General features: G+C 39.4%; 1 protein-coding gene across 3 annotated transcripts in view; it reads right to left on the bottom strand.

Moving 5' to 3' along the window:
• LOC121293857 (E3 ubiquitin-protein ligase rnf213-alpha-like) overlaps positions 1-27,930 on the bottom strand; it is a 158,988-nt gene that overhangs the window by 30,463 nt on the left and 100,595 nt on the right. For all 3 annotated transcript variants that reach the window (XM_041217270.1, XM_041217273.1, XM_041217271.1), the window contains exons 34-49: positions 27,203-27,258; positions 26,666-26,819; positions 26,066-26,201; positions 24,684-24,872; positions 23,495-23,625; positions 21,766-21,923; positions 19,691-19,903; positions 16,709-16,887; positions 13,534-13,654; positions 13,019-13,119; positions 12,082-12,264; positions 11,551-11,723; positions 5,960-6,059; positions 3,190-3,304; positions 2,262-2,460; positions 1,348-1,544 (exon numbers count right to left, since the gene is read on the bottom strand). In XM_041217270.1, coding sequence (XP_041073204.1) covers positions 1,348-1,544; positions 2,262-2,460; positions 3,190-3,304; positions 5,960-6,059; positions 11,551-11,723; positions 12,082-12,264; positions 13,019-13,119; positions 13,534-13,654; positions 16,709-16,887; positions 19,691-19,903; positions 21,766-21,923; positions 23,495-23,625; positions 24,684-24,872; positions 26,066-26,201; positions 26,666-26,819; positions 27,203-27,258 — 2,405 coding nt within the window. The remainder of the gene's footprint in view (positions 1-1,347; positions 1,545-2,261; positions 2,461-3,189; positions 3,305-5,959; positions 6,060-11,550; positions 11,724-12,081; positions 12,265-13,018; positions 13,120-13,533; positions 13,655-16,708; positions 16,888-19,690; positions 19,904-21,765; positions 21,924-23,494; positions 23,626-24,683; positions 24,873-26,065; positions 26,202-26,665; positions 26,820-27,202; positions 27,259-27,930) is intronic.

The raw sequence follows: 27,930 nt of genomic DNA, 5'->3' as shown, positions 1-27,930 counted from the left end.
CACAATAGGCAAGCCTAATTCTGTCCTTGCCTTGACAGGCACTTTCCAGTAGGAGATTTATTTCCTGGCTCTAAGTCAGCAGTGCCCATCATTTCAAATATTCCATTGTAATTTTACACTATAGAAAGGACAAATTTACGTCTGTATTGAATCTTCATACCCTCAGGGTGTCCTAAGAGTTTTGCAGCCAAAGAATGATTTTTGAAATACAGTTGTTCGGAATATGAGCAGGAAAGGTTTCGTTGAGATAGTTCAGGCCTGCATTTTATAGTTAAGAGACTTCCTTTCAGAATTTGTATAAACAGACAATATCTGGAGATTGTCCCAAGGCAGGTCAAACTACCAAGGCTAAGTCTGAAAGGATGTAACTGTTCTAATATAAAATAGCCCTGTGCAGTCCTAATGCTCTAACAGATATATTTATCCATATGTTTACTGTGTCTGTACAAGAATGAACAAGTTTTCTTATGGGACCCATCCTCTGGAACATTAAGCGGAACTGGGTTGGTTAAACCAAGAGTGAAGTTATAGAATAGATATAACTTTTCAACGGAGGTGGTCATGAGTGAGATCATTACCCAGATAGCTAACTGCACTCTGGTCAAACTCAACAACAATAACACGAGGTCTCCAGCAGCCTTTGCATCGCTGTGTGTTACCCAAGAGGATGAGCTGAATTGTCCTGGTCCATTCATGATGAGCTGGGAGGCAGGAAGGCTGGCAAAAAGGCAGGGGGGAAAACGGCAGGAAGGGTGCCCCAGGTCTTCCCATCGCCATGCCATAATGCCAGCAGTGAAAAGGTGACACCTGCCCAGTGGCTAATTGAACCACTTGAAAGTCAATTAAGGGCCACTTCCTGCCTCTGCAAGCACTTTGCCAACATCGTGAGGGCGCTCCGCTTTATGGAGAGACCACTGGGTGAAATGTTCTTGTGTTGATGGGTTTGGAGAAGAGGCAGACAGAGCACACTGTGAAATTCCTCAGCCAGGAGACTATGGGCCACTCAAATACTTGTTTTCAAACATTTGCCAGAGTGTGTGAATTTATTCAACATAATATTTTCTATGGTCTTACACTGAAAACAATTTATAATTTTGGTATTTCCTTTGGGTGTTGATGGAATATAAATCAGTGATATCTACATTTATAGTTTCAATATACAGTTTCATGGCAATATTTTGACAGATTAAGTGTTATTATTATTTGTCACTAATCTTTAAGGGCATGTACATAACTGTAGAAAAGTGTTTTTAGTTCATCATTCATAGGGAAACAAGATGAAATTTATAATTGATCTTGACAAATCCAAAAGTGACCTGAGAAATAAACAGATTACTGGTTTTGTACCTGTTGAATAATTTCCTCTGGAAACAGCCAACCAAACTGATCATCCATCAAAAGTTGCTGAACAAACTCCATTCCACCTAAACTGCATAATTTACGCACAAGGTAAACACGGAACCAATCCTTTCTGCAAGTTTGAAGAATCTGCTTTATCCACTGCAGAAAAGCTTCTTTTGCACGAACATATTCTAAACTCGTGGCTGGAATTATGAAGAAACAAACATTAATTTTCAACATGGGCCAACATAAAAAAGTATTTACGCTTGTCAATCACTTTCATTCTTATGTCAGACACTGAATAAGAAGAAACAATACAATACTCAACCAAGTCATTCTTTACTCAAGTCTAGACAGGGAGTATCAGGTTATTCACCACATAGGCAATGAGGAGTAACTATCATGACTGATATATCACTTTTCTAGCCAATGCACACTACAATCAACTATAATAAAAGTAAAACACTGTGGATGGAAATTTGAAATAAAAACAAAATGCTGGAAAAGCTCAGCAGGTCTGGCCGCATCCATGGAGAGAGAAACAGAGTTAACTTCTTTAGTCCAATGTGACATTTCTTTGGTTCCGAAGAGTCATATTAGACCTGAAACGTTAACTTTGTTTCTCTCTCCACAGGTGTTGCCAGACCTGCTGAGTTTTTCCAGCACTTTGATTTTAAAGTCAACTATAACATCTGTTTTGTCATTGTTTAGTCGGCTGATGATAGATAACCTTGCAAGAGGTGAAAACATTCCTGGTCTGTACATCACATTACCACAACGCACAGGTCTTTACTGGCTGACCGATTTGGCAAGCACAAATTAGACTCATTAGATTAATTTGCTGACTAGTCCAGTTGGATGGAGGTGGAAGGATAACAGGTAGAATACAATACAAATATTAAATCAAAAACCAGCATTACCAAATGTGTCAGGTGATTCACAGAGAAGTTGAGAAGCCATGTCAAAACAAAGTCGGATTCTAGCAATTATCTGTAAGGTTTCTATTGTAGTCTGATGACCCTTATGTTTAATAAACTTCTGAAGAAAATCTTTCTCTTGGGCCAGATAAGCAATTTTTTCCTGCACCATGCAAAACTGGGATTTTTCGTATATAGAATCCTGAAGAGGGAGGGGGAAAAAATAATTAATACTAATGTTTCGATATGCAGATTTTTTTGACTCATAATATTAGTCATGAGGGTGTAAATTGTTTTCCCTTCAAGCGAACTTATGCTGTAATTATTTTATTTTTCTGAATAAGAACTGAGGAAAGAATTAAAGAAAAGCTTATATTTATATAGCATCTTTCATGATCTCAAAACACTCCAAACTCCTTGACAGGCAAGACAGTGTAGTCACTGTTGTAATGCAGGAAACATGGCAGACAATTTGCATACAGCAAGATCCCACAAATAGCAATGTAATGACAATCAAATACTTTGCTCTATTGACATTGATCGAGAGATAAATATTGGCTGGGAACCTTCTGACTGTTCACCCAAGGGGAAAACCTGGGCCTTAGGCTCAACCGATAGATGGCACCTCCAATAGCGCAGCACCACCTCAGTACTGTACAGAAGTGTCACCCTAGATTATGAACTTAGTTGAATTATGGTTTGCACTCAGAACTTTCTGGCTCAAGGGCAATAGTTACTTCTGAGCTAATTTAACAACAAATAATCTATGCATTCCACAGAGCAACCTTAGATCACAGCAATATTGTACCAATTAAAGAACTAAGAACTCATTTTGGAAGGTGTACAGAATACTTAGACAATGAATGATCTGACTTGTGATATAAACTGCTCACAGCTTTAACTTAATACCAATAAGTTTAAACAAACATACCTCCAAACAACTCAAAAACAGTGCATAGAGTTCAGTCTGATCTTCCTGATCAAGAATGTTTGATTTCTGAACTGCAGAAAGATACTGTTGCAAATGATCCTTAACGTCATCAAAACTGGAAGGGAATCATTTATTGCTGTTAATTTAACACTAAGATAATAAAATAGAAAGCTAAAATCAGAGAAAATTTAAATCATTACCCTAGTGGCTGGAGTTGAAAATTTTAATGAAATTTGAAAATAAGATCATAAGAAACAGGAGCAGGTGTAGGTCATTGTGCTTGCTCCATCACAGAATAATATCATGGCTGATCCAATTGTGGCCCTAACTCCATTTCCCCTTAACCCTCAACTTCCCCATAGATCATGAATCTGTCTAATTCCTTGAATATCTTCAAAGACCCAGCCTCTACTGCTCTCTCTGGAAGAGAATTCTGAAGGCTAATGACCCTCCAAGAGAAGAAATTCTTCCTCATCTCAGTCTCAAATGGGAGATCCCTTATTTTTAAACTGTGCCTCCTATTTCTAGATTATTTCACGAAGGGAAACATCCTCTCAGCATCTACAATGCCAAGCTCCCTCAAAATCTTATAAGCTCACTTCTCATCTTTCTAAACTCCAAAGCATATAGGCCAAATTTGCTCAATCTTTCCTTAAGGCATCCCAGGGATCAGTCTAGTGAACCTTCTTTGAACTGCTTCCAATGCAAATAAGGAGACCAAAACTATATACAGTACTCTGGGCATAGTCTCACCAAGCCTTGTATAGTTGTAACAAGGCTTCCAACTTTTATACTCCACCCCTCTTGAAAAAAGGCCAATATTCCACTTGCCTTCCTAATTACTTATTGCACCTGCATGCTAAACTTTTTGTGATTCATTTACAAGGGCACCCAGATCCCTCTGTATCACAGCATTCTGCAGTTTTTCTCCATTTAAATATTCTGCTTTTCTATTCTTCCTGCCAAAGTGGACAACCTCACAATATACTCCATCTGCTATTTTTTTTGCCCTCGCACTTAACCAAGCTATACCCCTTTGTAGACTCTTTGTATCCTCTTCACAGCTTGTTTTCCTAGCTATCTTTGTATGGTTAGCAAATTTAGCTAGAATTAATTTGGTCCCTTCAACTAAGTCAATGATATAGACCATATAGTGGCACTCCACTGGTTATGGTTTGCCTACCTCAAAATGATCCATTTATCCCGGCTTAGTTTCCTGTTAGGTAACAAATTCTCTATTCACGTTAATATATATAACCCCAACATCATGAGGTTTTATTTTGTGTAGTAACCTTTTATGTAGCACCTCATCAAATGCCTTTTGGAAATTCAAATACATTACATCTACTGGTTCCCCTTCACCACCCTGCTTGTTACATCCTCAAAGAACTCTGATAAATTTGTTAAACATGATTTCCTTTTCTCAAAACCATTTTGACTCTGACTGATTGTATTATGATTTCCTAAATGTCCTGCTACTACCTCCTTAATAATTTTCCCAATGACAAACGTTGTGCTAACTGGCCTATAGTTTCCTGACTGCTGTCTCCCTTTTTGAACAGATGTGTTACTTATGCAGTTTTCCAAACAACTGGGATGCTTCCAGAGTCTTGGGAATTTGTAAAACTACAACTATCTCTGCAGTTACCTCTTTTAGGACTCTAGGACACAGGCCATCAGGCCCAGGGGACTTGCCAGTTTTTATGTCCATTAGTTTTCCCAATACTTTTTCTTAGTGATCGTGATTGTGATTATTTTAAGTTCCTCTCTCCCTTTTGCTTCTTGATTTTCTACTATACTGGGAATGCTTTTTGTATTGTCTACTGTGAAGACAGATACAAAATACTTGTTCAAAGTCTCTGCCGTTTCCTTGTTTATCATTATTAATTCCTCAGTCTTACCCTCCAAGGGATCAATGCTTACTTTAGCCACTTACACAGAAGTGATCACATCTTGGCAAGAAAACCAAACAATGACAAACCTACACATTAGGTCTGATGCTGCTCACATGAAAAATTCACAAAAATTGACAAAATATAAATGGCAATCAGCCATCTAGGATGCAGTGAGTGAAATAAATAAATACATTCAAGTTAAGCTGAAGATTTTACAAACAAAAAAGCAACAATCACATGAAAGTCATCTTACATATTCCCTGGATTGACAAGCTTTTAGGAAATTTGAAATCTGTTTGAAGGAGTAAGCAAACCACATGCCCATGAAACCATGACAGAAATGAAACTGCTAAAAGATAATTGGGAGATGGACAAAAACTGAAAAAACTCTCTGACCCTTCCACTCTTCTTTGATAAAGAATTAAAAGTCACGTGTAACTGTTTTCAGTGTTAAGAGGGAGATTTTACTTAAAGGAAAATACTTACCAGCTCTGCCGAAGCACTCATAGCTGAACCTCTATATTCATTAAACAGATGCTAACTACTAACAGGATTATAAGTTTGGAATTGTAGCAATCAAATCATGACATTAGAATTGTATTTTGAGATACTTAATCCATCCACTAATAAATACCATTCTCATTTAAAACTGTTCATGAAAGCATGTAGTTGCAACTAATTTCCGAAAGCTCTTATTCACTGCCCACAGTTTTCATACAAACTCCATTTGGGGTCAGGGTCTTTAGTGAGAGTAATGGCAGAGCGCTGAATTAATGTACAACGCTTCTCTTCATCCATAATTGTTTCCGGTTTTATAGCAAAGAAAACTAATGAGCAAAATGCTACAAGCTCTTTAACCTATCAATAGTTTGTACCTGTACTTTAGCAGCAGCTTGAGTACAATAGAACGGACAACAGGATTTCGATCAACAGAGTCATCAAATGGTGAAAGGGTTCTGGTATGATACTGACGGCCTAAAGAAAAACAAAAATAAATATCTGATGCAAAAAGAAAAGGAAGTTACCAGGGGAATGTTTGCGACAGATACAAAACTTACAAGCTTTACAATGCTGGTGGTAAAATGATACAAGTTGGGCTAAATGCTCTAATAGAGCATTTACTTCCCAGCAAGCTGACCTCTGGTTGGAGTTCAACATCACAGCCAATTTTATTCACTCCACTCGATATCAAGAAACGGCTAAAGGCACTGGATACTGCAAAGGCTATGGGCCCTGACAATATTCCAGCAATAACACTGCAGACTTGCGGCTCTAGAAATTGCCATGCTCCAGCCGAGCTGTTCCACTACCAGCTGCAACATTGCCATCTACCTTGCAATGTGGAAAATTGCCCAGCAATGTCCTGTATACAAAACGCAGGGCAAATTCAACTCGGCCATTTACCGCCCCATCAGTCTGCTCTCATTCATCAGTAAAGTGATGAAGAGGTCATCAACAATGCTATCAAGCGGCACTTGCTTAGCAATAACCTGTTCACTGATGCTCATTTTGAGTTCTGCCAGGGCCACTCAGCTCTAGACCTCATTACAGCCTTGATTCAAACATGGACAAAAGAGCTGAATTCCTGAGGTGAGGTGAGAGTGACTGCCCTTGACATCAAGGTAGCATTTGACCGAATGTGGCCATCAAGGAGCCCTAGCAAAACTGGAGTAAATGGGAATCAGGGGAATAACTCTCCGCTGGTTGGCGTCATTCCTAGTGCAAAGGAAGATAGTTGTATTTGTTGGAGGTCAACCATCTCACAGTATTTTTACAGTGCAGAAGGAGGCCATTCAGCCCATCGAGTCAGCACTGGCTCTCTGAAAGACCATTCCACCTAGTCCCACTCCCCTGCCTTGCACATTGGTAGCAATCCAATTCCCTTTTCAATACCTTGATCGAACCTGCCTCCACCACCCCTCACATTTACTCTTTTTGCCAATTATTTTGAATCTGTGCCCTCTAGTTCCTGATGTTCTCTTGAGTGGGAACAGTTTCTCACTGTTCATCTTGAATACCTCCATCAAGTCTCCTCTCAGCCTTCTTTTCTCCAAGGAAAAAAGACCCAACCTCTCCAATCTATTTTCATAGCTACAGTTCTTCATCCCAGGAATCATTCTTGTGAACCTCCTCTGTGCTCTCTCCAATGCCCTCACATCCTTCCTCACGTATGGCATCCAGAACTGGACGCAGTACTCCAGAGGCCTAACTAGTGTCTTATACAAGATCAACATGACCTCCTTACTCTTGTACTCAATGCCCCTGTTAATAAATCCTAAGAAACTATATGCTTTATTAACTGCTCTCTCAACATGCCCTGCCACCTTCATTGACCTATGTACTTTTACACCCTCTGCTTCTGCACCTCCTTTAGAGGCTCTACTTTTACTTCATACTGTCTCACCATATCTTTCCTGCCAAAATGATTCACCTCACACTTCTCTGTACTGAACTTCATCTGCCACTTGTCTGCACAATCCACCAACATGTCTATGTTCTTTTGAAGTTCAAGACTGTCCCATCACAGTTGACAACATTTCCAAACTTCGTATCATCTGAAAATTTTGAAATCATGCCCTGCACATCACAGTCTAAATCACTGACATATATCAGAAAGGGCAAAGGTCCCAACACTGACCCCCTGAGGAACTCCTCTACAAACCTTCCTCCAATATGAAAAACAACCATTTATTACTACTGTTTCCTGTCACTCAGCCAATTTCTTATCCAAGTGCCTACTTTCTCTTTTATTCCATAACCTAGAATTTTTCTCACAAGTTTGTTGCGTGGCACTGTATCAAATGCCTTTTGAAAATTCATATACTGCACATCAACAGCGTTTCCTTCACCAACCTTCTCTGTTACCTTCTCAAAAACTGCAGCAAGTTAGGTAAACATGATTTTCCCTTCTTGAATTAATGCTGGCTTTCCTTAATTATTCTGCACTTGTCTAAGTGATTATTGATTTTATCCCGTACTATAATTTCCAGAAATTTCCCTACCACTGAGGTCAAATTGACTGGCCTGTAGTTGCCAGCTTTATCCTTGCACCCCTTTTTGAACAAGGGTGTGACATTCACAGTTCTCCAGTCCTCTGGCATCTCCCCTGTATATAAGGAAGACAGGAAGGCTATCAATAGTGCCTCTGCAATTTCTATTCTCACTTCCCTCAGTACACTAGATGGATCTACGATCCTGGTGCCTTATCTATTTAAGTAAAGATAGCCTTCCCAACACCTCCTTCCTCTCAACTATCATCTCAGTTCCAGGACATCACTGCAGGATTTCCTCAGGGTAGTGACCTAGACCCAACCATCTTCAGCGGCTTCAATGACCTTCCTTCCATCACAAGGTCAGAAGTGGTGGATGTTCGCTGATGATTGCACAATGTTAGCACCATTCGTGATTTCTCAGATACTGCAGCAGTCCATGTCCAAATGCAGCAAAACCTGGACAATATCCAGGCTTGGACTGACAAGTGGCAAGTGTCATTCGCGCCACAGAAGTGCGAGGCAATGACCATCTCCAACAAGTGTGAGGCAATGACCATCTCCAACAAGTGTGAATCTAACCTTTGCCCTTTGATGTTCAATGGCATTACTATCACTGAATCCCATACTATCAACATCCTGGGGGTTACCATTAACCAGAAACTGTACTGGACTAGCCACATAAATACTGTGACTACAACAGCAGGTCAGAGGCTAGGAATCCTGTGGCAAGTAATTCACCTCCTGACTTCCCAAAGTCTGTCCACTATCTACAAGGCACAAGTCAGGAGCATGATGGAAAACTCTCCACTTGCCTGGATGAGTGCACTCCAACAACACTCAAGAAGCTCGACACTAACCAGGACAAAGCAGCCCATTCAATTGTCACCCCATCCACAAACATTCACTCCCTCTGCCACTGATGCACAGTAGTAGCAGTGTGTACCTTCTACAAGATGCACTGCAGGAATTCACCAAGGCTCCTTTCATAGCACCTTCCAAACCCACGACCACTACCATCTAGAAGGACAGGGGCAGTAGACACATGGGAGCACCATCATCTCCAAGCTCCCCTCCAAGCCACTCACCATCCTAATGTGGAAATATATTGCAGTTCCTTCACTGTCACTGGGTCAAAATCTCCATCCCTAACAACACTGTGGGTGTACCTAGATCACATGGACTGCAGCGGTTCAAGAACGCAGCTCAACACCATCTTCTCAAGGGCAATTAGGAATGGGCAGTAAATGCTGGCCTAGACAGAGACACGAATGAATAATAAAAAAAGTTGAAAGTTGCAGGACAGAGAAGTTTTAGTAGCTTCCACCAGACCAGGTGAAACACTTAGCCAAACTGACTGCTTTGTTGCAGCAAGAAGGAACTAAGCTACAACGAAAATAATTCTACAGCCACTATGATAGCACCTCTTAAATGTTCGACTCCAAACAGCAAGATCCCCAGACAGCACTGCCAGACTTTGACCAGCTCCATGAAAACAAGTACCCACAATATCAAATATATTACAAAATACTCATTACAAAGGAAGTAGCATTTGGAAAAAAAATTGTTTGCATTTCTCAATGCTCATTTTGTAGATATAGCACAATCATTCTTGCAACTATTTTGAAATACACCACACTTATCTATTTTTATCCAGTTGTTGCCAAGGGATTTTCCCAACTCATAACCAACTCACTCACTTTTGCCAGTTTATCCATCAGCCAACCACCTCATATTGTGAATTTTATGCTATTCAAGTTGAAGGATGCCACTGCTGGTTTACAGAATACTTTCCATTTCAGACACATGCTGTTAGTTTTGGGCATTATCAATTCAGGTAAATCGCAGATAGCAATCTTTTGGATTCTCTGACTGAGTACATATTTACTACCAAATTAAGGAAGTTTTGTACGATGTTTCCATTGAAATTCTAGACCACTAGAAATTCTACTCAAACAATGGTTATGAAACGAAAGGGATAGGACCTGACCTGATGTCTCAATAAGTATGAACCTACACAGATCCGAAAGATTTGAAATCTGGTTCAAAGTCTCAGCCAGGGTAACATTAAGGGATGGGATACAAGTGATTTCAGACTCCTTGTGCTAGAGACAAGGGCAAGAAAACTGACTTGGGCTCACATCCTGAGCACAATTCAGTGACCACTTCTGCAAGTTGTTGTGTGAATGCACAGCATGGCCAGGACCAAATCTGTCTGTGATATACTCGAGAATGAACAGTCTGCTAATACTCCTTGTTGAGATTCAGTTAGCAGTAAAACTAATAGAATCATAGAAATGTACAACATAGAAGTCCATTCAGACAATCACACCTATGCTGGTTGAAAAACAGCTATATGGCCCAAGCACACTTTCCAGCTCTTGATCGGTGGATTTGTAGGTTAAGGCACTTCAAGTGTGCAAGCTAGTACTCTTTAAATGTGTTGAGGGTTTCTGCCTCTACCATCCTTCCAGACCCCTACCCTTGCTCCAGATGAAAACATTTTGCTTCAGCTCCCTTCTAATCCTTCCAGAATTACTTTATATCTATGCCCCTGGTTATTATTCTAAGGGAACTAGGTCCTCCTTATCCATGCTGTCTAGTCCTTCATAATTTTATACATCTCAATTAAATCTCCCCTCAGGCTTCTTGGTTCTAAAGAAAACAGCACAAGCCTATCAAATTTTTCTTCATAGCTGAAATTCTCCAGCTCTTGCAACATCCTCATCAATCTCCTCTGTACCTTCTCTAGTACAGTCACATTTTTTCTCTTAAGTCTCTGGATCATTAGTCCAGGCCTCTGGATTACTAGTCAGTAACATACCATTAATGCTACCAAACAAAGAAACCAATTAGCAATAGTGGGGTTATGGGATGAGGTTAAAAAGAAAGACTTGCATTTACAAAGTGCTTCTCACGACCATCGGACATCTCAAAGCAATTTACAGCCAATGAAATATTTTTGAAGTGTAGTTGCTGTTGTAATGTAGGAAACACAGCAGCCAATTTGCACAAAAATTCCAACAGCAAAATGATAATCTGTTTTCGTGATGTTGATTGAAGAATAAATATTAGCAAGGGCAACATGAATAACTCCCCAGATTACTGTGAAATGGTGCCATGGATCTTTCAAGTCCACCTCAGAGGGCAGACAATTTAATGTTTTATCTGAAAGACAGCTCCTCCAATTGTGCAGTAATCTCTCAGTTCTGCATGAAAGTGTCAGCCTTTGTGCTTAAGTCCTGGATTGGATCTTGAATCCAGAACCTTATGACTTAGGGCAAAAGTGCTACCAACTGAACCACGGCTGAGCTGCTGAAAAGAACTTGTAGAACCCAACTCCAGAAATAAAGCAATTTCATCAGGAGAGGAGAGTGGAATGAGAGAAGGCAGTGTGGACACCAGAAACACTGTACCCCCTGCCTCATCAAAAAAAAAGTTTGGAAAATACGACTTTTCCTAAAACGTATTCTTACTTATGCCCGAGACGTTGTGACACAGGTGCTTTTCAATAACCAGTTGTGACAGAAGGTCATCAACCACTTCTTTTGTTGGTGGCGAATTATCTTTGAAGCAGACCATGGAAACCAGAGCAATGAAAAATGCGTCACACCTCTTACGAAAGATGGCATTTTTCCTAACAGCTTCTCTGTAATAGAAAGGAGCATACATTAATGAAAAGTGATGGGAACATAAACACACAGTAGAAAATGTAAGCAGCCATACTGAACGGTCTCCATTTGATCATCACCCCTGCAACCAATGCCTATTACAAGGAGCCCAAAAAATGTTTTTTTTTTCATATTGCATGAAAATATTAATATGACTTGCGAAAGTGAAAGTGCAATTGGTATATTAAGAGGGTTCTGCTTCGATATGTCTCTTATCTCAGCAATACTCAAATAAAAGAAAATGCAAGGATCTTGATGGCTGCTCTCTAATTTTTAATTGTCCCAAACAACAAAAATAATGCAATCACACTTTTGTTTCCAACCTCTTAAGCGTACCTTATTTCTTCAGATACCTTCATTGTATAATCATCATTTAGTGCAACTAAGCAGATTGGGCAATGCATCTGCCCTGGAACAAGCCACTGCTTTAAACAGTTTTGACAGTAAATGTGATCGCATGGAAGTAAAACAGGACTGTTGAGTTCTCCTAAGCAAATTGGGCACGGCCTCAGACCATATCTGTAATAAAACAAAGATATTAAAATAAAATTAACACTGCAGGTCTGCATTTAAGAGAATAACGGAGGAAAGTCCACATTAACACCTGGGTTGGTTACTATTTTAAGATAAATGCAGACATTTTGGCTTCTGACATTACTTCAGGCAGCTTCCAGACCAAAGAAGCTAGTAAAAGGTTAGCAGAAGCACAACTCAGGTCAGATTGGGAATGCTGCACTAGTAAGGAAAGCTCAAAAGAATGTTTTAAAATGGATGCACAAATGTCATATTTCTATCTAATTTTGGTTTAATCAGTTCTAGATCAAATAAAACTAATTTGCTAACCAAACCGCCTGAGATTACTGCTAGGAGACCACTTGGAATTTTTCTTTCTTCATTTATTTGTTTTATGCCATATTTATTTATCTAATTTGTTGGATAATAAATATATTGACTCAAAAGCTCCAAGATAATTTCTTGTTTGAAAGGGGAAATCTAGTGTCATAAACAATTAATAAGTTTTCTACTTGATTTAATGTGGGAAATATCTGACTGAAATCAACTTGTATAGACTTGGGAATCTACCCAATTTAAAGTGAGAAATACTTGACTATACAATGGAAGGAATCTTCTAAATTTGTAAGAAAACTTTAAGATGGAAATATGGATCACCTCACTGATTCACGACCAAGAGCAGATGCAGAAAAGATACCAATCTATAGCCACTTGCAGCTCTGAGGTACATGCCTCATTATTATGGTACAAAATCTCTTACCTAGAGAACACCTGTCCTGCATTCTCTTTACAATCTCTTAGAACCTTAATCACAGCCTGAAAGGCACCTCGAGTTCTGACATCTGAGTTGCTGTGCAGACACTGTAAAAGAGAAAAAGAGGTTTCAAGTACAGGTTATATATAAAAGGTGAGCTATTTCTACTGACTTAAGTAAATGGGATTTTTTAATTAACCAATCAACCGGTGTGTACTTCACTATCAACAGACAAACTATTTATTGTAAAATCTTACCCAAAGATTTGACATTCACACATTTAATGCAAGAACAGCTTCAGGTTAACATTCAGACTGCATGAAGATTGTGCTCATCAATGGGCTTATCCTTTACTGTGATGAATTAATGTAATAAACATTTCTTTTAGGTCACTAGCTTCTCAATATAAAGGATGCTGTATAGCTTTAAATTAACCGTGCGAGAAAGTATAGATGCATAAACTTCCATGAACACAAGAAATTATTCCTGTGATCATAGGTACATTAAACACAATGGGATACCTTGCCAAGGAAACCAGCATATGTTATAACCAAGTCCTGCAGCCTCTTGTCAATTTCTTCAACTCCCAGCATCACATGCTCTACAAAAAGTGACAATGAGAATATTCGACTCCAGCCCGCTCTGAAATACAAGTGCAAGCGCTTGAATAGGTAAAGGCAAAAGATCTTCCTTCTAAATGCAGTCAATACCTATTAAGTTTACAGTGAAGAGATTAATAGCTTGATTTGTTTGAGGGAATGCTAATCATATGAAAGTATTATCTTCCCTTCCCTAAATCAATGAACCTCAAAATGGCTTTTTACAGGAATTTTGTACTTTGCAGATACCTCAAACCAAAAGAATAGTTCTTCAACAGTTAGAGAACATAATCAAATACCTTGATGGCAGATTGGATAAAGAACTTTTAATAAAATACTAGCATTGATAGTCAGTATTCTCATTCAACAGACAAAAAAACAATTTGCTACTGAAATGATCGATTTCGCAGGGCTGTCCTACATTTAACTTACAGATGGTATGAGGCAATTGAAAGTGCCTGTTGAATATAAAACTGTTTAAACAGGCATTGTTTGCTGCTAGTACTACAAAGCTCTTTGGAATTTCAATTTGCAAATTTACCCTTTTGAGAATGTAATGCAGATTTGTTATATTTAGGGATAATTATAATTCATTGCTCTGGGTGACTACGTCTTGCCATGGAACTGAAATAGGAATTTGTCTTACGAAAGGTGAAAGCAAAATGATCTTGTTACACTATTGAAATTATTCGGTGCACTCTCTTATAAAGCTTTGCCATTTAACTGAATTTACTCTCATTCAAGGAGTCTCATGTCTTGGCAGCTTCATAATGGAGCTCTGTTCTTCTGCAACTATTCTTGACCATCATTTACTTCTTTGTCCCCAAGTTCCTCCGTTTCACTGCTTGAGATCCTTAGGCACTAATAGTGGCTACAACTTAACCAAAACAACAAGTTCAAGTTAAAAACTTAAAGCCACCTCTATACAGTCCTTTGTTCATCTCCTGGCCTTGTTTGTTTTTGTTTTCACTGTGCTCTCGTCAACAGCTAGAACTTTGCTCAAATTTAATTTTAAAATTCCTCCACCATCAGAATAGGCTGCTCTAATAGATTGTACTGTAAGACAAGCTGCTATGACTATGCACTGGTATGCAATTGTTTCAACAATTTAGTCATTAACACCAGAGGAGGCCATTCGACCCATCAAGTCTATGCCAGCCCTCTGTGGAGCAATCCAGTCAGTCTCATTCCCTCGTTCCATCCCCGATATAGATTTATATTTGTATATTTCAAGTTTTAAGTTAACTTCTTCCATTTGACAGTCCATCCTCCACTTGCTACAATTCCTGCTGTACAACTGACATTTGCTGTTTTTTCAGTTTTATTCCGTTTATTTACTGTGATTGTATTCTCTGATGGGCCATCCAAATCCTAGTATGTGGCCTGCAGCTGTCTCCTCAATTCTCTGCTCCTCTTTTGAGAAATTTCTACTTTATGCTGACCTAGGTCTGATTTTTTTCTGTTGGTTCCAGCTCTGCATTCTGCTAAAGTGCTGCCAAATGACTTTTGCTGTCACGTACTGCCTGATTACCACTGTGGCTAATATACCACTGCCACTACACTAAACAGCACCAAAGCCACTCTTGCCTTTGCTGGATCAGCTTATGTTGGTTCATTGTCGATTTTCAACACCTCCTTGATTCTCCATTTTCCATGGGAAAACATTTAGCATTGCATCCACTGATATTCCGTAGTGCGAGCAGTTGCTGGACTTGCTTGCACACCATATCCATCTCTAAATTCCATAACATCCAAAACTCTGCTGCTCATATTCTAACCCCTACACCCAATTTCCCTCATCCATTATTTGTGTTCGCTGACCTGCATTGGCTCCTGCACTCTGAACGCCTCAAATTAAAAATTCTCATCCCCATGTTCAAAATCTCTTCATGGCTTCACAGCTCTAAACTCCTGGCTTACAACTCTTCAAGAACTCTGTTTCCCAAACTTTGACTCCTAATGCAGTCCTTATCCTCTTCCACCCCACTGTCAGTGGTTGTGCTTTCAGGAACTTTGGTGCTAAGCTCAGAAATTCTCAGCCTAAATCACTCTGTCTCTTGCCTTCCTTAAAACGCATCTTTTTGATCAAGCTTTTAGTCACCCTTACAAATATCCCCTCCTTTGACTCAACCTCAATATTTGTTCTATTATGTTTCTGTGAAGTGCCTTGAGATGTTTATCTACATTAAAAGCGCTATACAAATGTTGTGGTAATTGTTGTAACCATTCAGCGAGCAGTATCACTAAACTGAGATGTTTCATTTATCGATGCAGGTGGTTGCTTTAGGTACACTAATATGGGATAAAGCTGGCAACAGTTTTAGTATTGAAAGATTGGAAAAGCACAAGCCAAATAGTCTCAGTTTCATTCATTTAGAAGAAACTGAACAAGATGGTTCTATAAAAATATCCTTCTGTGCTTCGCACTATTTTGGGGACTGTCACAAGAGTCAATTCATTTAATAACAGTTTCTAAATTAACATTAAATTTAGCATCACCATAAACACAATTGTGGGAGAATGCCTCTTTAAATACAGCGCTGTAAACCCAATTTATTGGGTCACTGATTTAAAATACAATGTTTGCATATATTTCTTTGTGAAGTGATACAACCAAGTGTGTTTCAGGGAAAATGTTTCATAGCGCTTTACGAGAGATCGCTGAGCAGGGAACGGGAAAGATTAAGGAGAGAAGAGATGAACGCACAGTTGGGGATATGAACTTTTAAAGAGGCATGCTAAGAAAGTGAGAGTGGTGAAGTAGAGTAGTTCTGAAAGAGAATTCTTAAAAAAAGGTGCAGTGATTTAAGGATCAGCTACCTAGTGAAATGAAAGAGCAACAATCTGGTGTCATAGGATTATAGGATGTGAGTTGCTATACACAGCTGGTGGAAAATGCTCAGCATTACATGAGAATAAATTTCACTGCTGATAGATACAATAGCCATTTTATAATGCCTTATCACATCAAAGCATAACCTTGTTTTGTGGCAATCACAAATCTTAAAATTACTGTGCAATATTTCCTACTTGTGCTTAATATCTATGCCTCTTTCCCTAAAAGTCTTCAAGTAGTATTTTAATAAAAAATTCTTACTGGACAAAATGTACAATAGGCGATTTGATTCCTTGGCATTGCAGGAATTCTTCGGTGCAGATTAAATCAATGGGCATTTGCAGACTGTTCACTTTCTGCAGCCAGATCTCGCATGATGTTTCAGTGCGTTCAGATTCCAGCATTTCAACACAGGCAGCCGCTGCATAAACATCTACGACCTACATTACAATAACAAAAATTAATTGACTGCAACTTTGTAAATGGGTGGAAAAGTTCCATGGGAGCAGTTCTGCCCAAATGTAGGGGAACCTATTAAGCATAACACTCAAAAGGTTGAGAGAGGCAGGAGATTACATAAGAATTCTCATCAGAAAAACATGCTTAGGGTAGATAAATCACTGGACCTGGATGGTTTGCATCCCAGGTTGTTAAAGGAAGTGGGGGTGGAGATAGTGGAAGGGCTTGCCTTAATTTTTCCAACTTCCCTAGATTTAAGGGAGGTGCCAGAGGATTGGAGAGTGGCAAATATGACAACCTTATTCAAGAAAGGGTGCAAAGACAGTCCTAGCAACTACAGGTCAGTTAGTCTAATGTCCTTAATCGGGGGAAAAAAAACAAAAGGCACTTGGAGAGGTTTGAGTTAATTAAGGAGAGCCAGCATGGATTTGTAAAAGGCAGATCGTGCTTGACTAATTTAATCAAATTTTTCTTGAAGCAGCAGCAAAGAAGGTGAATGATGGGAATATGGTGGATGTTGTCTATATGGATTTAAGAAAATGTTTGACAAAGTATCAAATAAAATTGAGGCTTACAGAATAGGATGGACAATGTCCAATTGGATAAAATATTGGCTTAAGGACAGAAAGCAGTGAGTTGTAGTAGATGGTTGTTTTAGGGACCGGAGGGTGGTAGACACTGGTGCTCACCAAGGGTAAGTGCTAGGAGCACTGTTTTTTTTTGCAATATATCAAATCAATGATTTGGATCTTTGAAAATTTTCAAGTTTGTTGATGGTATCAAACTTGGGGAAGTGGCAAATAGTGAGGATGATACATTTTGCCTGCACCAGAAAATAAATAGGCAGCAGAATGGGCAGACAGGTAACAGCTGGGATTTAATACAGGGAAGTTTGAGGTGATGCATTTTGGCTGAAGGGATGAGGATCAGCAATACAGATTTAATGGCACAATTCGAAAGGGTGTGCAGAAACAGAGAGACGTGGGGGTGCATGTGCATTGACCTTTGCAGGAGCAGGCCATATTGAGAGAGTGGTTAGCAAAGCATATGGGATCTTGGGCTTCATAAATAGAGGCATTGAGTACAAAAGCAGAGAAGTTATGGTGAACCTATATAAAGCTCTGATTAGGCCCTAAATGGAGTATTGTGTCCAATTCCAGTCATCACAATTTAGGAAAGATTTGAAGGTCCTTGACAGGGTGTAGAGGAGATTTTGCAGAATGGTTCCAGGGATGGGGGAGGTTAGTTACAAGTTGAGATTGGAAAGGTTGGGGTCATTGTCCTTGAAGCAAACGCAACTGAGGGGAAATTTGATAGAAGTGTACAAGATTATGACAGACATTGTTGAGGTGGGCAAGGAAAAGCTCTTCCCATTAGCTGATGGCACAAAGACAGGGGGACACATTAAAAATTTTGGACAAGAGATGCAGGGGGAATGACAGGAGAAGCTTTTTTATGCAGCGAATGGTAATGTCCTGAAACTTGCTGCCCAAGGTGGTGGTGAAAACGGAAACAATAATTTCAAAAATAACTGCAATGGGCACTTGAAGGAAATAAACTTGAAGGGCTACGGGCACTGAGCAGGGAAATGGGACCGACTGGACTGGTCTGCAGGGAGCCGGCATGGGCTTGATGGACCGAATAGCATCCTTCGGTGCCATAAATGATTCCATAACATCAGATAAAAAACATTTTTTTTTACATTCTGATGTCCTTAACGTTACTAATTACACTACAGATACTACACGAGAAACCAATTGTTTTTACACTGAAATTGCTGAAATACATTTAGTTAACATGGAAATTTTTTAAAACGAACTCATACACCCCTTGAAGTGTGGATGTAACATTTGGGAGGATTGCAACTTATGTTGTTTCAGATTTGGTATCTAATAGATGATCCAAAGTATTTGTGGCATTTACATGGGGCAGAATCTTCTGGCTGGCATGCGGGTGATGGAGCCCACACGCCGGCGCTTAAAATGTCGCGTCCTGATGTCGTGGGAGATTCCCGACATCAGCGCGCGGCATCGCGACATTTCGGTCGGTGAGCGCGCTGGGCAGCGGGACGCGCGCCCGCCATTAATTAAAGGCCTTGTTAAGGCCATTAACTCTTCAACGGACCAGGATTTTGAGGGGGCCCCGTGCGAACTTCAGCTCAGCGCACGGGCCCAACGGGCAGGCGGGTAGGTGATTTTTGTTTTACAAACTTGATCCAGTGGCGGGATGAGGTTTGATAGTGGTTATAAAAACGTTTAATAAAGTTTTTGTTTATCTCATTGACATGTTCCATCTCGTGTGATATTGAGGGGGACATGTTAATGAATTTTTTATTGTTCTATTTTTTATATTTGCCAGCCTTTCAGCGATCTCCCTGAGGCAGCACTTTGCCTCAAGGAGATGTGTGCTGTTTCACACGCATGCGCGCACCCTGACAGTTGGGGAATCCCCCACCCGCACAGGAAGCACATAGCACTTCCTGCCGGGCAGGTCTTAATTGGCCTGCCCACTTAAAACGGTAGTGGGGCCTGTTTCGGCGACGGCAATCGGCTGCTCGCCCGCCCATCAAGGGCAAAATTCTGCCCATGGTCCATGGCAATAGCACTCACTAGAATGGTATTCAATAAAGAATGCTATTTCTTCAGGCTATGATAAAATTAATGGTTAGTGACTATTGGACTTTGGCAGTAATCTGGGTTGGGATGTATCAAATAAACGTAATTTTTTTCTTCCCTCTAGTTATCAAAAATCAAATTATGCAGTAACATTGATAAGCGCACTCACCATCTCTCTGTTTTCTGCTTTCAGAATTTCATCTTTCACCCTCTGTAGAAGTTGCAGGACCAAAGGATGCATGGCAACAATTCGTGAAAAATTTTGCAGACGATGTTTGAAGTGTTGAAATGCAAAGTGCACCCAAAGCAAAGAGACATCGTCTCCAATGCTATATTTTATTTTCAGCTCATTTACACAGGACATCAGTGCTCCTCGAAGGAACTAAATTAAACATGTAAGACAAAGTTCAACAAGTTGACAACGTATTTAATAAAGGTTTCTTCAAAAATCTCTCTGGCTGAACTGTACAGTATTTTATACAACATGAATTACCATATATACTTGTGTAAAAGTTGAATTTTTCTGAGACTTTTTATGGCATACAAGTTAGGGGGTTGACTTTTACATGGGTAATGTTTTACTTTCAGCTAAAAGTTAATGGGGGAAGCCATTGCTGAGATGTACAGAAACACTTGACCAGCACTCTCATCATTTGCGTAAAGTGTCTTCGAACAGTTCTAAAACATGGAACTTATCTTTGCTTCCAAACATGGTGCCAGGGTTTAATCAATGCGTGAAAAATCATTTTTCTAGTCCCATGAATTTTGAGCTGGACATGGAACTCCCAGACTTTCAGGTAGCATGGCGCTCTCTTCCAGATTGAACCACTTTAACTGCGCTCATCAGGTGTTAGGTGATCATAATGATCAGTCAACATGATGCTGCCACCAAAATTCATTGAACTCAAGCTGTGGTTTCATCAGACTGTGCTTCCACTTCAGGAAGCTTCCCCAACCCCCCACAGCCTGGGAGAGGGAGCCACGTCATCGGTTAGGCCTGCAGTTTTAGTGCTGCTCAAGGTTGGTCAGGGGAAAGAGGGCAAAGGGAAGGGCCACACCATTGGAAAATGTAACACAAGTATTATTTTAATGAATAATTCGCAAGTAATGTCTTAATGAATAATTCGCAAGTAATGTTTTAATGAATTGAGGTTTATGAAAAATTAAGGACTTCTTGGCCAAAAGTCGGGGGTCAACTCGAATATATATGGTAGTTCACTGCCAAACCGGTGGCCTCTCTCAGCTAGAAGGACAAGGGCAGCAGGCACAAAGGAACCTCACTACCATGTTACACACCATCCTGGCTTGGAAATATATCACCGTTCCCTCATTGTCAATGGGTCAAAAATCTTGGAACTTCCTACCTAACAGCGTTGTGGGTGCACTTTCACCACAGGCTGCAGGGGTTCAAGAAGACAACTCACCACCATCTTCTCAAGTGCAATTAGGGATGGGCAGTAAGTACTGAACTTGTCAGCAACATGCATGTCTTGCAAATGAATTTTACAAAATATATACTGGAATGAAATTAAACCTTGTTGCCCAAGTTTTATGAGGGCCAATTTTGGACATCAAGTTCATGACCAAATTGCACCTTTAAGATGTTTGGCTTGATATTGGAATCTGGCTATTTTTCAGACATCATGATGGTCACCTGAAAACAGGAGTTTTAATTCTTGTGTAAAGAGGGCCCCAAACACTAGTTTTAAGGGCCACACTGAAATTAAATAATGATGACCATAACAAGAGTGAGGGCTCTTCATGAGCCACTGTGGCCCAAGTAGCAAACACCAATAAAAGGTGAGGCAAGCAGCCAGATGTTTGTTGACATAAACTGAACACGATGCCTGTGGAGCTGAAATAAATACCCAGAACTTGTTTGAATAATATTAATGAGGCCCAAGACCCAGTTTTGGGTTGACTATGGACCTCCTGGTTGGTTTTGGGAGGGGGAGGGGGGTCTGCTCTGTGCACGGTGCCCATTTCAGGATGAAAATCAACGTAAAGATATTGTACTCAGTGTTCTAATTTTAATTATGAAGTCCTGCATTTTACTACTAAATATACTATTTAAATAATGGGGGTATATTTTTAGTTTATTGCCTCTGCAGAGTACACAAAATAAATACGGTTGACCTCCTGCTTGATTTTCTTCTCTGGTCTGTCCAAATGGTAAAGATCTACCTCATTATGAATGGATTTGTGAAAGCATTTGAGGTAATCACCTGGACTAGAATACTTTACCTGAAATTCAGCTTCGCATGAAATGCTCATGGTCATCAGTAGGAAATCATCCAAATACCTCAAGAAAAAATCCTGTCTCCCTTCTTCACTCACATTTGAAAGGTACTTTGCAAATCCAGTTTTATTAAATATTTCATTCACCTTTTGCTCAGTTTGTCCTGTTTATGAGTTTGGGAAATAGAACAAATAACAATTAATACCGTGGGATAATCTCAAGGTTCCCAGCTATTTAGTTTTGCTGTCTGATAAAATTTATTTCACAGAAACTGCACTGTATTGGGGCCAGAAATTATAGTAACAAACAGAAAGAACAGGTGACTGACGTGTAGTATCATGGTATCCATAGGCCTACTCCATTAGTTCAATCCAGGTATTTTCATTCGAGTTGAAATGGAGAATTGATGTTCATGTGGTACCTTAGCTATCTGCAATGCAACACAGTACCACTGCATAATACAAGTATTCATGAACAGTGCAATACCACGAGTACAAAGTAGAATGTTAGAGGATTGCAAACTTCTGCTTTTTGGATGCATTTCTGTCAATGGCCACCAGGCTGAGCAGCAGTTTGCTCGAGTGCCATTCCCACAAACCTACTGTAAAGTATTAGCAGCAGCTTTTTAAAAACAAGCATTTTTATGGGCTCTTGCAATGGCTCAAAGAATTTAATTCAGCAAGTAGTTGTGTGTTAGAACATGTGAGATGAACAAGTTAGGCTTCTGAGGTAATTATGTAGTTTTAGATATTTAGGCTAGTAAAGGGTTAATAGAATTCTGAAAGCAAGCTGAAGATTAATACCAGACACAGACGGGAAGAGCAGAGATGTACTAGCTGTACTGGGTACTAAGGTTGGGCCTACTTGACTGGACTGCAGTAAACAGTACTGGGAGGCAGGATAGTGGACATCTCTCAGGGGTTAAAAATGCAATGTCTCCTTGGTATGGAAATATATTTCCTGGTGTAGGAACAAAATAAACTGACAAGGGGCCATCGGTTAAAATAATAAATGATCTAAGGGTCATGGGACTGGAACCCAAGCAAGCAAACATTATGTGCATGGCACTTTTATAATTGGATAATGGGGTTTTGGTTGCAAGCCAGTGATTGGTTTAAAGGGTTTGATCGCTTTCGATTCACAACAAGTGTTTCCAAAGAGGATGCCTGAGTGAATGTGTTATGTGATTCTGCAGTCATTCAGCCTATGCCAAGGCTTGATTCAAGATATAAACAGGGCTAAAGATCGATGTTGTTTGGTTGCTATTTACCACCACAGTTCCAAAGCAAGGCTCACTGAAGTAGTAGGAGGATGTGTTTCAATACCTGGCTTCTATGCTGCCTGTTCGATTCTCAATGGTGTTACTTTGGGGAAAATGGAACAGGGCACAGAGGGCAGATGTAAAAATCAGTGTCAATAAACACAGGCTAACTTCTTGCTCTGCCTGCACCTTGATTATACAGTGCCATACTGCATGACTGGGTTTGAGTCTGCTCTTTTCTGACAGCTGAAGGAAGAGGTATATAGCAAGGGTAGATTTAAATAATAATGGTTTCACATAAAACTTATAGATCCTCTCACTATCGTATGATACTTAATTTCTATTTCCAATCACAAGATCTGCAGTACTTTGTTGGAGTCCCCCTGCCAATTGTCTTTATTCAATCATATCACAGCAATGGCATTAATATTTAACTTCAGTTAGTTCTCCATGTGAACAGAGTTATCAAATACCTTCCATGTACTGGGTTTGAATCCACAATTCATCCAGAAAGTCTTTTATTCTCCAACTGAAAGGCAGCATATTGCTAATTTCCAGTATGTCCATCTTCATGTAGTTGTGGACAACAATTTCAGATTGTAAACTGTCAAAGCAAAGATAAACATTTTCCGCAAAGATTATACAGAAAGTGCAGACAATTTTAATGCACGATTTAACTTTTCCCCTGGCAGGTACAAGGTAAATCAGAGAAGTGTGGGGATGGGGGAAAAACAAAACTGCTACTCGCAAGCCTGTGGTGATGGTGTGAACAACAGAACTGAACCCTACTTCATATTAAGTCTTATACCTGCACATGTATAGTAGATACAGTCCTCATTAGGTAAGCCAAAAAATGCAGTTTTCTTCAAAACATACTAAGGGGTAAAATCCTATCTGTTTATCATTCACCATCTCTGGCACAGGCTCAGGAACAGGTCAACACCTGCGGCCAATAAGGAAGAAGCTTACAACTTGTTTCCGAGTCTCTGCCAAATCCAATGTGTGCTGGGCACCAGACGGCATGCAAGGTGCTAGCATTAACTCCACAGCTTTCTCTCTCAACAGCAGGTGCCTGATTTTTGCCCAGTGTCTTCCACAGCAATATAGATCAGTAAAGGAATTGAGCCTACATCTCACTACTCCAAAGAACCAGAAACTAATGCTCCAGAATGCAATGCATTTGCCCATTTTTGGAACTGAGCCACGAAATGCAATTCACAAGCTGGAGACACAAATTCCCCAGAGTAATACACAACGTCATTTTTGTAACAGTTTTTTATTTGCAAGTTTTCTCTTGGGCCTCCACCAGTGCAGCTTTGTAACTTTTTGGTAGAAGATGCTGTAACATTGCTAGACTCCTCCTTCCCATATAAAGAACCTAGGCTCTGCTCAGCATTCATTGTGTGAAGAAGTGCAGTGGCAAACGCATGCCATCCAGCTGTTCTGATAGTCAACACCAGCAATTAAACACTGGGAACCATTCTGGTATTATTCAGCAGTGGGAAATCCAGTACCCTGTGTGATACATGAATGCATTATAGATAAAAGATTCTGTACTTACGCAATATGAAGGAGGGAGGCATCTATAATTAGTAAGCATAGACAATGGTCAATGAGGAGCCTTTATTAAAGAAGACCACTGTACTTCATAAAAATACCTACCTGAAGGTACTTCTGTCGTAAGGAAATTCCAGCAGATTTGGGTCACTAAAAATGTCCATCCAAAGTTGTCGTACGAATATAGGAGAATCACCAATTAATAAGTTTAGGTTACAGTCCCGGTCTATAATAGAGATAATCTGTGCTAGGAAAGGCGTCACTACTTTTTGAACTCGTTTCCAAAGCGTGTGTCTGTAAAACAAAGTTTTTTTTAAACTTGAGATGAAAAACCAAGGCCCATAGTGCAAGGCAGCACAAAGATTGTGAAGCATAGAAAAGACAAGTCAAGAAGCAGTTGATAAGTGAAGCCAATGTTGTGTTTTAAAAGTCTATAGATTATTGGGTGGAGGGAAGGTGGACATCACATAAGTCAATGCCAATGTAAAGTGGCACACTGACTCAAAAACATTTGTGCAATGGGGCAGTTAAAGTCTTATTAAACTCCCAAGCCAGAAAGCAAGAGGCTGCTCGTCATGGATTGTTTCACATTGTTTGGACTTTGCAGCAGTTGTAGTATAAATCCCCCCAAGTATAAGGCCATGTTGAACCTCCTGGTACCTTTCTTATCAGAGTATTTTAATCTTAGGAATGTTCTGAGAGAAACATAGCTTCTACCCATTCTCCCAACATTGAAAATTAGCAACCTATCACATGTTCTCAGAGCTCTTTCTTGTTAATCTGAAGGTGAAGCCCAGCGAGGTGGATGCTGTTAAGGAAAAGTGAAGAGGAATGAAACTGATGGAAAATGGGCAAAAATGAGAGACAGTCTGATGCAAGAAAGACCAAGTGGAATTACAAAAAGTTAAAAAATAGCAAAGCTTCTGAAAATTACATGTGATGCAAAACTAAATTCACTCATCCTATGCTCTGAGGAAAGTCATCCTCGAAGGGAGATGCAACAATGCTTGTTAAAGAATTGGCATTAACAATACAGTGGCGTTGTTTTACTAACCTATGTCCTCTCAGTGCAGTCCGACACTGGGAGAACAGGATTGATGAATTTATTTTGTATAACAGATTAATTTATTAATACGGACCTCCATTCCATAGTGTCCTCTAGTATGAACTCAGCTAGGTGTCCTGTAATTAAGGTTAACACCTGTGTACTTTACGTTTATACGTGAAATAAACAAAATTTTGTTTCAATCAAGTATTTTTTGTAGGCAAACCACAGTGCATCATTTAGTTATTCTGGTATGTGCCTGCTGAGACCACAAATATAAATTGTTCATAATTTATTAAAATGCAATACCTGACCACCTCTAAATTTTCAATTTCTTTGATAAAATATTTTACGAAGTGAATCTCGACTATTTATTTATTTTGTATTAAAAAATGATTTTTTTTAAAGACCTTCTTAGAAGGAGGAATAGATTTGGATGTACCTGAAGGTACCACCTTCCTGAAGTGCTTCAAGGTTTGAGGCTTCCCGGACCATCCACTCAGTTGCACTGAGAGACTCCTCATCTCGTTTCAGCAGAAGAGAATGTAGTTTTTGTTTCATCATTGCCAGAAATGGAGCTAAATGAGGAAACCATATGAAAATGGATAGTTTGGTAAATCCACTGAGAAGTAATTCTCCTGTACAGCCCAAATGTCTTCCAATCATTAACATGTTCATATTGTCTATTAATGCAATAAAGGCACAGTAAATAATGTGTATGAGATAATTATTTTAGAATCAGTTTGAGGGGTTATTAAAAACCATCCAAAATATTGAAATGAGGACGTGTATGACCAGTTAACTGAAATGCTTTAAGCTGTGTGTTCTATATTTAAACAGGTTAAGCAATGCTAGTTATTGAAAAAGTCTAAAACCCAATTGCTGTTGAGCTTACCACTTTGCGTGATATTTCATGATCAACATCGATCTGTGCATGACAATCTCAGTCAATGGGTGGACAGAAACCTGACATGACGGTGGTAATTTGTAAATTGCTACTTTTAAACATAATACCTTGATCGACGTAAAGTAGTTCACAAACCTTTGAACTCAATATCTTCGGTTAACAGTGAAAGCAGGATCTCTACTCGTGTGGTGCTGCGACTAGAACTTTGGTGCAGGTCCCTCAACATGCCAACAGCAGACTGCACACAGCTCCTTATGAGGGAGGTTGTATCCAGCACCTTTCCATTTTCCTTTTAAAGAAACAAGTTATATTTGTAACCAGAGTGTAAATGATCAAGTTATATATCTAGCTATAAAATACATGCAGTGTCGCAACAATGAAGCATAATTATAAACTGTTAATCACCATCAATATTAATGTAGGACAACTACACTTCCATTCACTAGCACAACAAAAGTACAATTATCCCAAGATAGTTAAGCTAATTTTACTGCTTTCTTTATTTTTCTTTGGCATTTTGAAATGTCAACTCAAATCTACCAAAACTTGTTTTTAAAAGGGAAAAATGCTTAATTTCAACATTTTTAGACACTGCACACATATGGTACTGCAGGTACTGTCAGTAGCAGATTCAGTGAGGCAAAGGATTTGAATTGAATTAGAAACACTTACAAAAGGTGATTCAGCTATAGGCTCTTCAATCATTTCCTCCTGGTCTACAATCATGGCTAGGATACAAACAGATAGCTGTTAAGTGCATTAATTTTATTTCCAAAAAGCCATTATTAGTGAACGATTACCAATTCATCAATCAATTGAACTCTAAGTAAGTAATTTATTTGGCTTTATTGTACTAGTTCAGGACTAATAATATTATTTTAAAAATTCTAATTATTGAACCAGACACATAGCACACATACCAAACAAACCCTTTTATTCAGAGTATTGGAAACAGGAAATCTAATTCATTAATTCAATTAAGATTTGACCATCAAAATCACCAAACATTGCATAAGTACTTTGAGATCAATTTTTTTGAAAATTTTAACTTTTATATTCGGTCACAATGTTGATGCAATTATTTCAGGTTACTGATTGATACATCATTGAAACCATCAGCACAACTGTGCATAAGCAGTAAAGTTCACAAATACGATCTTGGATGATATAGCCAGGTAGAAGAGCACAAATCACAGGGAAGCGATCGAGTTTGTAGATGGCACTGGTCCAGCCTCAACTGTAGCACAATGTACAATTCCGGTCAGCTATTACAATAAAGATGTATTTATGTTGGAGGGTATGCTGCAAAGGGTGACTATATCCACAGCTGGGAGTAGGCATTTGAGTTATGAAAAAAACACTGCAGAAACTGGGAATGATTATACTGGATAAGCACAGTC

Source organism: Carcharodon carcharias, chromosome 22 (assembly GCF_017639515.1).
Source record: "Carcharodon carcharias isolate sCarCar2 chromosome 22, sCarCar2.pri, whole genome shotgun sequence".
In the NCBI taxonomy this organism is placed as follows: domain Eukaryota; kingdom Metazoa; phylum Chordata; class Chondrichthyes; order Lamniformes; family Lamnidae; genus Carcharodon; species Carcharodon carcharias.
This window is presented reverse-complemented; position numbering and strand designations above follow the sequence as displayed.